This window comes from Microtus ochrogaster, chromosome 6 (genome assembly GCF_000317375.1).
Source record: "Microtus ochrogaster isolate Prairie Vole_2 chromosome 6, MicOch1.0, whole genome shotgun sequence".
Lineage (NCBI taxonomy): Eukaryota > Metazoa > Chordata > Mammalia > Rodentia > Cricetidae > Microtus > Microtus ochrogaster.
In genome coordinates, this window is record NC_022013.1 from 60,633,985 (window position 1) to 60,645,165 (window position 11,181).

The following is an 11,181-nucleotide window of genomic DNA, read 5'->3' on the forward strand; positions in this document are numbered from 1 at the left end:
TGCTGGAGGCTAAGAAGAGAGGGAAAAGCAGAGGCCAAGGCAGCAGAGCTTCTGGCTGCCAGGCCTAAAGTCACGTGCCAGAGGGGCTCACAGCGGTAGATATAATTAGAAGAGCGGAGCAGGTGTAGGACAGGAGGGTGTGGAGACACTGGGTGACTGGGAACAGACTCTCCAGACAGCGACATGCCATCCCAGAAGGAGGGATCAGAACTACCAGGCTGGTCAGTGCTCCGAGAGATCTGTTTCTAGGAGATGCCAGAAGATATATTAAAGTATAAAATCACGCACTTTTTAAACATTCACAATGAAAGCAATTGACCTCCACTCTCTGATCTCTCTATGGTGCCAAGCATGAAGTTAGTCACACGTTCTCAGAGATGATTGACAGAAGTTCCCTGTGGGTAGGATAACTGTGTGTGAGCTACAACCCACTTGCTGGCACATGGTTGGCTTTCGTTAGAATTTTAGTTGAATGAATGAATACTTCTAGAGTATCTCTGAGACAGAGACTGCTATGCCCATTTTACAGATGAGGAACTTGAGGCCACCCCAGTGAAGTGAACTTCATCACTATCCAGTTCACAGCTATCAGCCAGAGTTCAAACACAGGACCTCTTACTATGGGGGATGCTGTAAAGATCAAGTACTTTATAACTGTCAGAGATCTCTGTAACAGAGAGGTTGGGGCCATTGGTAACAGTCATGGGAGGTACTCATAAGCAGCAGGAGCACTTAAGGAAGGCCTGTCACTAGTTTCTTGTGTGTCACATGGAAGCCAGAGGCTCTCTGTCTCTGAAGAAGCTATGCAGCTTCTGTATGATGATGCAGCAGAGGAAGGCAGCCCTGGGTATACTGGAAGGTAAAGGGGAGGAGGGGTCAGGATGACTAAAGGGAGAGCTTCCCATCTCCCACACCACTTCTGTTCTCACGGAGATGGGGAGTCGGGAGACCCCTGCTTCTGTAGAGGTTTGGGATGGGGGTGGCAGATGCCTGAGACCCCCTAGAGAGCCGGTAACTTAAGAACCCTCTCTGATTTTATTATCCGGAGGATATATGAAGAACTAAATGAGAGGAGACGGCTTGCTAGTGCATTAGGGGACATTAAACAATAGCTGATCAGCATCAGACACAAATAAATGGTCTGTGATCCAGTGCCAAGAATCTGGATGGTCCCCAAATGGTGGTCTGGCTGGCTTCCAGTCAGCAGAGTGGGTAGCTGGTCATCGTATAGGCCACAGAATGTAGCAAGAGAGGATTCCAGCACCTGACCAGACTCACTCCCTTCCAGGAGACCTCACTCTACTGCAGGAGATTTGTGTCCTTTCCCTGACCTGGATTCTGACATTTGGATCCACAAATGCCCTGGAGACCTCCTGTCTGCCTTCTTGCCTGCCTGGGGAATCCTTGACAGAAGAGGAGCCTGTGTCCACGCAGGCAAAGGGTAGGGCGGTTCACAAGGCCTAAAGAAATTTGTGGAATTGCCTTGGTTACAGGGAGGTCCCACCCTGACTCAAACACGTCTCACTAGCAGGTCCTTTAGGTCTGATTTTTCAGCCCCCCCCCCCAAAACAGAAACACCAGAGAGATAAATGGGTAGCTGGGCAACTCACACACACGTTTATAAAGCATCAGTAAGCTGAGCATGGAGGGGCGCGTCTGTAATCCTAGCAGCCAGGAGACAAGAGAAGGATGCTGATAAGCCACCCTGACCCAGCAAGCAAGTTCAAGGCCAAGTGAAAGAGAAAGAAAAACCCAACAACAACCAAAGCCAATATTCAACCGTTAGAATGTTGACAACCTGAGGACAAGATGGGAAGGAGTGGACAATGAAGAGTTTCCATGGAGGGTGGATGGTGAGGGGAGGAGGCCTTGCAGTACTGAATAAGCCACTGGCAGATTTAATCCAGGCAGAAGCAGACTTGGCCTACATTGACTTAGAGGCAGGATTCCAGACTCCAGATCGCCTCCAGCCCAGCTGTGTGGTCTAGGGTACATTGTTTAATTAGCTTCTCTGTGCTTCTTCTTCAGAGAAGGAAGAGCACTACTCCCCACATCTTCTGGGAGGTCTGCTCCTCTGGAAATACCACCTTTAAACCTACGCCTTATCCTTCTGTAAAACCACAGCCTTTGAGCAATACCTACACACGGACACTAGCGCCAAGCCAGTCTATACACCCAGACAGAGCCCAGAGTCGGCTCAAACCACGCCAGATGAGATGACCCTTGGGTGACCCACAAAACATGAACTTCAGTAATCAACAATTCTAGTTTTAAGCTTCAGATGGTAGCTTATTACCCAGCAAATGGCTAAGGCAGACTCCTGGTATTTGTAACGGAAATGGTTCTGAGCTGTGTTTGTCACTTGCCTACCTTTTTGGAAGGAGGCACAATAGAGGGAACCCAGTCCTTCTGAGTTCGCAGGACCCTCTGTCACCTCCGAGATAAAAGCCATGCCGTCAGTGTCATCCACAGGGCTCGTATATCCCCTCCCTCAACCACTCTGTGGTTTTCAACATCATCCCCTAGTTCTTTACCATTATTTCTTTCCCTCTCTGGTATTTAGCCCAAGTAGCCTTGAACTTGAGCGTCTGCTGTCTCGGGTCACCAGAGTGCTGGATCACGGGCATGCACAATCACACTCAGCCTACTGTAATCGGACTTGCCATCTACCTTTCAGACTAGCGAGATGATTTGGAGGTAAAGGCACTCGGCACTAAGCCTGAAGAGCTAAGTTCCATCCTGGACCTTTGGGGAAGGAGAGAACCAACTCCTGCAAGTTGTCCTCCGAACATGTGCACCCCTGACCATCACGCTTCAGTCAATGAAAATGCACAACTCTATCATCTGCCTGTTGTTGTCCCGGAATCTGCCTTAGACAGCATGAACCTGGATGAACCATGCTCAAACGTTAGTGAACTGTGACAAGAACTGGAGATAGTAGTGTGTCAAACCCCTGACATAAGAGTTGGGATGATGTCACAACTTGGTCTCTTTGGTGCCTTCTCCTCCATGCTTAGTTCTTCTCTGAGGCTCAGTGGAGGCTGTCGGGTAATACACACCTGATTCAGAGAGTTGGGGCTATCGTGTGGTTCAGGAGTAGGGTCCTTCCTGAAGAGAAGGAAGGGTGCCCCCAACACAAGGGGGAGAGCTTCCTGCATGAGACCTTCCTCCACCACAGTCCTGGAGAACTCAGAGCCAGTGCTCCCGCACAGCCCCTAAAACACAGGCTGCTTCCTACCAGCCTCTGAGAAACCCTGAGACACTTTACACAGTTAGCACAAAGCAGAATCTCCTAAGGCAGAGTGGCCGCAGCCAAGAGAAACGGTTTTCCTGGGGGCTCTCACGTCAGTGTCCGTCCAGCTTCCATTCTTCTGAACAGTGAGAATGTACGAAGTCAGGAGAGAGGATGTCAGATCAAGTCAGATTGTAGGTGGGGATTTGCAAGGTCTCCTGTCGGCCTGACTCAGGGAACATGTAACATTGCAAGACCTGAATTAATTTCAGGACGGTGCTTTGGTAAGTCATGGCAACTAAAGGAGGGGAACAAAGTGAAGTGACCCCTGCAGGGGACAGCAGATACTTGTGCAGACCGGTAACGCTGTCTCTGGTTGACCTAATTGTTTGACCAAATGCCTGAAACCTACATTCCCAATCACAAGCTCCAGGGTTAGCAAGGCATCTTGCGGGTGTGCGGGGCCAGGGATGAAGCTCAGTGGTAAAGAGATTGTGCCGCTTGCTCAAGGCCCTGGGTTCAAGTCCTAGCACCATGAAAAGGAAAAAAAGTAAAGAAGATGGGGAAAGAGGGAAAAGGAAAGGAGGAGAAAAAAGAAAGTACAGGGCAAATCAGCTAAGCACAGTGGGCAGGTAAGCCCGTGTTTGTTTGCTTTGCTGAAGCCTCGGCCCCTGTACCCCACACGTTGACCCCACTGTCTGCGTCAAGGAACTCTGCTCTTAGACCTCTGCTTCAGGTGGGGTTTGGACAATGGTAGGCTTTGTCAAGAGGTGGTTGGGTGGGAGGAGAGAAAGGTGGGAGACTTGGCTCCTCCCTGCTCTGGTTCCCCGCTTGTGTGGCAGCCCCTCCTTCGAGGCTTCAAGGCTCCTGGGCTCCATCTCCTCCATTCCTTCTCCTGCCTCTGGGCTCCATCTCCTCCATTCCTTCTCCTGCCTTCTCAAGCACAGGATGGGAAAGCCTTCCTGCAGTCACAGATCCCTGCGTCCCTCGACACGCCAGGTATCCTGGACCAGACTTCCCTGAAAGAGAGCCCTGCACTCAAGGTGTGTGTGTGTGTGTGTGTGTGTTTTGCTTGTTTGTATCATCTAAGCTGCATCTTGTCACTGTTGAGTCCTGACCAGGACAACCTTCAGAAACACTTCTTTGAGAGATGCCTACACTGCGTAGGTTCTCTCCTAAGTGAGCAGTTCTAAGAAACTATAGGATCTTTTCTGCCTAGCTTTATGAAGGTCATAGTGAAGTTGGTTTTACATACATTAAATGATTCAAACATGTGGATGACCCCCCCCCCCAGCCTATAGATGGGGAGTTGTTGGTTCTTTCACTCAACAAGTGGTTTCTGAGCATTCTCAGACCTGGCAGCGTCCTCACCCTGGGAATATGTATAATTGTGGATGCACAAATCACACTGCCCCCTCCCTCCCTGTGCTCATCGTCTCTACCCAACGTCTCCCAGCAGGCAGACAGCTCCTAAGAGGTGGACTGGAACCAGAGAAGCTAGTATCCTTAGTTCCTGAGCCCTCAGCAGATTCTCAAAGAAATCTATAACCCAAATATAACAAAGAAACAAACACTAGGTCCAACCGAGTTAGCTACCAAGTCCTCTTGGGATTCTGGAAACAGGATCTTGCTCTGTAACCCAGGCCGGTCTTGAACACACTATCCCTCTACCTCAGCTTCTCAAGTGCAGTCATCGGGTGTCTCCACACTCGGCTACCAAGCCTCTCAGTGGATGAGAAAATGCTGCTCCACAGACCAGATGAACTTGGGAGAAACACGCCGACACACTCTCTCGACACAGCCCCCCGCTTTTTCTGCCCCTCCTTCCCAGAACTCCCTTGGGCCCTCTCTTCTAGTTCCCACTTCTTCTGTTTCACACACATTTATAATTAGCCTCACAGCAATCTCCCTGACACTCTCTTCGTGCCTGCAGCGTTTGGCAGCACAGCTGGCCCATGGGCTGTTTTTATGAATGGAGAAAGGCTGGGGGTGGGTCCAGAGGGACGCTCGCCTGGCCTTTCACAGGCAAGGACACAGATTCAACTGTGGTGCCTAGAAGATGAGGCCTGACTAAAGGTGGCTTGGAGCAGTGGTCGAGGTAAATGAGGGGCTGTGAGGAGACAAGCAGCAAGCCTCAGGCCCTCTGGAGATAATCCAAATTTCCTCAGAAAGGTTTGAAAAGGCTATGTCAGTAACCCACTACTTCTGAACCAGGTCAGGCAGGGCGAAGACAACAGCTGGGTGCCTACAGCAAAGGCTGACCAAGCAAGCCCCTTCCCCAGCCCTGCACTCCGCAAGACTCACCACCCGGCTCTGGGTCCACTGAGTCTCTGGAAGCCCTCACCCTTCTAGGACCTCTGAAAAGAAGAGCCCAACAGGAGAGCAGCGAGGGCTGAGGAGACAGAAAGCCTAGCCCTGAGGCAGCAAGGGAGCAAGGGAATCCCTGCTGACAGGGGCCAGGCAGAAGCCCTGCCTTTCACCAAGGTTGTCAGAGAGATGCTTGCTCTCCGGCATCTTGTGGTAAGCCCCACTGGGAGGAGGTCAGAGATAGACTTTTAGAAACACCTGGGACTCACATCTCTAGAAATTGTACTTTTTTCTCCCCAGTTTCCAATTTCCTGACCAAAACGAATCACACAGCAAATGGGCAGGAGAACTAGGAACACAGAAGCAGTGATTTATAGTCTGCCCTTAAGCAGCTGAGCAGCAGCAGTTGGAGCAAGGACAGAAGGGCCTTTGCAGACAAGCTCGGGTAACGGGAAGACAGGACACAAGCTGGGTGACCATCTCCCCTGAGCCTTCTTCTGCTAAGAGCAGAATGTCAAAAATGTCAGGACATATTGCTAGACACTCTTGGCCACCCCCGCCCACTCCCCCCATTTCCTGTCTCTGCCAGATGGGAGCAAGGAGACTCGTGGTCATCAGTTACCTGCTGAGACTGGACGGACACTGTTGATGGAAGCCGGCTGAGACAGGATGGAGCGGAAAAAGAGTTGGAGATAAATTCCCAAAGTCATTGGAGTCAGGACAACCATGCTGGCCAGCTCTGCTAAATATCGTTAGTGGGCAAGGCTACGGGAGCTCTCCTAGCTCTGCTTTGACTGGACTGCTGTTTGCCTTTGCGCGTGTCTCTCTCTCTCTCTCTCTCTCTCTCTCTCTCTCTCTCTCTCTCTCTCTCTCTCTCTCTCTTTCTCCTTGCCTCCCTCCCTGCCTCCCTCCCTCTCCTCTCCCCATGCCTTTATCAAGAAAGAATGCCAACCATTTCCCATTAAACCTTCTCCGTACTACACAGGGTTATATTTATCTCAAGCACTGGGTCAAATGGCCACATTAAAATTAAGATGTCAGAAATTTCTTTTTTTGAGTCTGAGGTAAGTGGCTATTAAAAAGATAATAAAGAAGCAGCCACGTCTCCTGCTCCAGGGCAGATGGGTTTCCTGCTCCGTTACCCGCTATCGTCTAATACATACGTGAACCACGGGGACTGCATTAGGGCTAATCAAGTCTCCTGATGCAAACTGCCTTACTCGGGGCAAAGTTCCTGGCCTGGGATGGTCTTTCCTGCAGGCAACAAATGTCAGCTGAGCTGGGACTTTCCCCTGGGGAACTTGCATTTCCAAACAGCCTTCACTATGAAAAGTCCTCCCATCTCCGAAGTGGCAACCCTTTAACCTCATGTGAAAAGCAAAGCATAAGAGAACAGCAAAAGGACATAAAAGTGATCTATTAGTTATCCAGTTGTACTTGGAGCAACAGCATCATCAGCTCAACCTTGCTTAGACAAAGGTTCTTCAAACAGAAATAATTACTGGGACTAGAGAGATGTCTCAGAAGTTACAAGCATGTGCACACACAAGGACTCAAGTTCAGTGCCAGCATCTGTGCCAGGTGGTTCACAACTGCCTGTGATTCTAGCTCCAGAGATCTGATGCCTTTGGCCTTCCAGGGCACCTGCACTCATGTGCACATACACACACAATGTGCACATACTCCACACACACATGTGCACATACCCCCCACATGTGCACATACCCTCACACACATGTGCACATACCCCCACGTGCACATACCCCCCACATGTGCACATACCCTCACACACATGTGCACATACCCCCACGTGCACATAACCCCCCACATGTGCACATACCCTCACATGTGCAATACCCTCACACATGTGCACATACCCCACACACACATGTGCACATACCCCCACACACATGTGCACATACCCCCCACGTGCACATACCCCCACACACATGTGCACATACCCCCCAAGTGCACATACCCCCCACATGTGCACATACCCTCACATGTGCACATACCCTCACACACATGTGCACATACCCCCACATGTGCACATACCCCCACATGTGCACATATCCCCCCCACATGTGAACATACTTCCCCACAAGCATGTTCATACCTCCATACACACATGCACAAAACCTCCACACACATACACATACCCACACACATGTGAACATACTCCCCCACAAGCATGTACACACCCACATACATGTGTGCACATATCCCCCACACACATGTACACACACATGTACAATATCCCCACACACACATGCACAAAACCTCCACACACATGCGCAATACTCCCCACTCATCTGCACATGCTCCCATACACTCTCGTGTGCATATACCCACACAGACACATGCAATACCCCCTACACATGTCCACATACCCCACACACATGAGTGCTCTTACCCCCCCACACACGTAATTTTAAAAATAGATAAAAAAAACAAAGCAGAAAAATGTCCTTAAGAGAGTTTATAAAGACTATTACAATGATTCTTAAATTTAAAAAACAATTAAGGCACCCCCTCCCCTTGGCTCCACACTAGGTCCCACAGCTGTACTGGAGGCCAGAGCCATCCTAGAGATCCCAGGGCAGACACTGCCCACCTCCCACTAAACCCCTTTAAGCCTGTCCAAAAATCTCAGACTGCACTCCAACTCCTGGTCCCCATATCCTAGCCTATTACTTTGGAAGAAGTCTTTGGCTTTACCAGAGGCCAAGCAAGATCAAGGAACCCCTGGTAAGATACTGCCCACTACCAGCTAACATTCCTTAAAACTTGTCTAATAACCCCAGACTGCACACATGCCCACTTCCTCTAAGCCCTCACCCCCAGCTCCATACCCCGGTCTACAACTTCAGAAAAAGACTTCAGCTTTACCAGAGGCCAGGTGGGCTCTAGAGACCCCAGGCCTACAACTTAAGAATTCAGCTTTACTGGAGCAAGGGTCAAATCTAGGGACCCCAGTACCGGCAGCTGTACTGGAGACAAGGATAGTTCTAGGGACCCCAGATGCCAGACCAGATCTAGGAACCCCAGTCTGCACCCTTCCACTGGGCTCTGTATCCTAGTCTACAACTTTGGAAGAGGACTTCAGCCTTACTAGAGGTCAGGCCAGATTCAGGAACCCATAGCCCCTCAAATCCCAGAGGGGACATCCTACTGAACCTGAAGACATTCTAGTCACCAGAGCTCTTGGCCATTTAGGCCAGGAGACCAAAGAGAAAAGAGCAACCAAGGAACAAAACATCCATCTAACAAAGACAAACACAGGAATCAACACCTAGACCTAAAATTATCCCAAATCTGGATGCTTAAACACCAGTGTAAGAACATGATCAATGACAGAAAAGGCAATCTGGCACCACCAGAGCCCAGCTATCTCACAATGGCATGACCTGAATAATCCAACAGGGCTGAAGCACAAGAAAATGACCTTAAAATTTACCTTATGAAGATGGTAGAGGTCTTTAAAGAGGATATGAACAAATCCACTGAAGAAATTGAGGAAAAGACAAACAAAAAAAATGGAAGAAATCAATAAATTCTTAATGGTAACCAAGAAAGGGATTGAGAGGTGACTCAGTGGGTTTATGGTCCGTCTATTTTATACTGTCTGGTCTAGCCCTGTGGTCCCAGTGCTCCTAAAGCAAGGTGGGAGGGGCAGACTGGAGAAGCTCTGAGGCTGGGAGCGTGGGAGGAACTAGTTTGCGGAGCCAAAACAAGGGAGACACTGACTGCCTCAGCACTGGGAAGGGGGACCAGTGACTCCTAAGTGTTATCCTTTGGTCTCCTCATGCTTCTTCCCAAACCACACTAAATTTTTTAAAAAGTTAATCTTTATAAATAAAAGTAAAATAACTATGATAACTACCATAATGAACAGCACATGCACACATACACGCACCTGCACACGCATACACACACATGCACACGCACACATCTTACTAGATGAACTAGTACAAAATAAAAGCAAAGGGAAAATATATAATAAATGAACAATAAAAGAGAAGAAAGGAGTAACAACAAAAATGCAAGGCTGGGTGTGACGGCACACTTTAGTACCAACATTTGAGAGGAAGAGGCAAGTGGCTCTCTGTGAGTTCAAGGCCAGTCTAATTTACATTGTGAGCTCTAGGTCAGCTAGAGCTACATACTGAGACACTTTCTAAAAAGGAAAAAAGCTAAAAATATTAAAACTAACAAAAACATTGAAATGGAAAGAACTATACCAAACTTTCTTCATGTGGCCAGCATAACTCACACTAAACCAGACAAACACAAAACAAACTACAGATCCATATCTTTAATTAACATCATCAAAATTTTCAATCAGATGCTATCAAACTGAATATAATAATAGCATATCAAAAAAGACCATACACCAAGGACAGGTAGGAGCTGTCCCCTGGGAATGCACATGCATCAGCAGAAACACAGTAAATGCAACACATCTGTAGGGTGAAGGGAGAATGCTTCAAAAATACAAACATTTCTGGGGCTGGAGAGATGGCTCAGTGGTTAAGAGCACTGACTGCTCTTCCGGAGGACCTGGGTTCAATTCCCAGCACCCACATGGCAGCTCACAACTGTCTATCACTCCAGTTCCAGGGGATCTGACACCCTCACACCAATGTACATAAAATGAATCTAAATAAATTATTTTAAAAAGTACAACCATTTCAACAGACACAGAAAAACGCATTTGATAGGATTCAACATCACTACACACACACACACAGAGAGAGAGAGAGAGAGAGAGAGAGAGAGAGAAAGCCAATGTCAGACTGACTGGGGAAAGTGGAAACCCTTTCCTCTCTGATATGGGATATGGAAAGGATGTCCTCTCTCACCACCCTTATTTAATAAAGTATTGGAAGTTTTAACAAGAGCAATTAATCAAGAGAAAAGCATGTCATCCAAATTGGAAAAGAAGTTTAACTATCTGAGGTTGCAGATGACATGATTGTACCATAAAAAGAATCAAAAAACACTGGACTTAGAAAAGTACTTCACAAAGCTGGAAAATATAAAGACAACACATAAAAACAGTAATAGTTTATGTACAAATAATGAACCTCATAAAGAGAAATTAAGAAAATGATCTCGGGGCTGGAGAGATGGCTTAATGGTTAAGAGCACTGACTGATCTTCCAGAGGACTTGGGTTCAATTCCCAGCACCCACATAATAGCTCACAACTGTCTATAACTTCAGTTCCAGAGGACCCAACACCCATGGCAAAACACCAATGCACATAAAAGATAAATAAAATTTTTAAAAAGAAAACTATCTCATTCACAATGTCCATGTAAAATGTTTACCAAGGAAATAAAAGATCTCTACAATAAAAATTATAAAACATTATAAGGGACATTATAGAGGACACACACAAACAAAATGGAACAACATTCTCTAGTGCATAAACTGGAAAAAAAATCAGTACTATTGAAATACCTATACTGTAAGTTGGTGTGGGACAATGGTCTGTATTCTGTCAATTATATTTTAAATAAATGCTGATTGGCCAGTAGCCAGGCAGGAAGTATAGGCAGGACAACCAGACAGGAAGTAGAGGCGGGTCAATGAGAACAGGAGAATTCTGGGAAGAAGGAAGTCCTATTCTGCAGTCCT

General features: G+C 47.8%; 1 protein-coding gene across 1 annotated transcript in view; it reads right to left on the reverse strand.

Moving 5' to 3' along the window:
• Colq (collagen like tail subunit of asymmetric acetylcholinesterase) overlaps positions 1-6,305 on the reverse strand; it is a 68,076-nt gene extending 61,771 nt beyond the window's left edge. Inside the window, exon 1 of the mRNA XM_005348653.3 lies at positions 6,162-6,305. Within this exon, the coding sequence (XP_005348710.1) occupies positions 6,162-6,267 (106 nt within the window). The 5' untranslated portion in view covers positions 6,268-6,305. The remainder of the gene's footprint in view (positions 1-6,161) is intronic.
• Between the last annotated feature and the right edge of the window lie 4,876 nt (positions 6,306-11,181).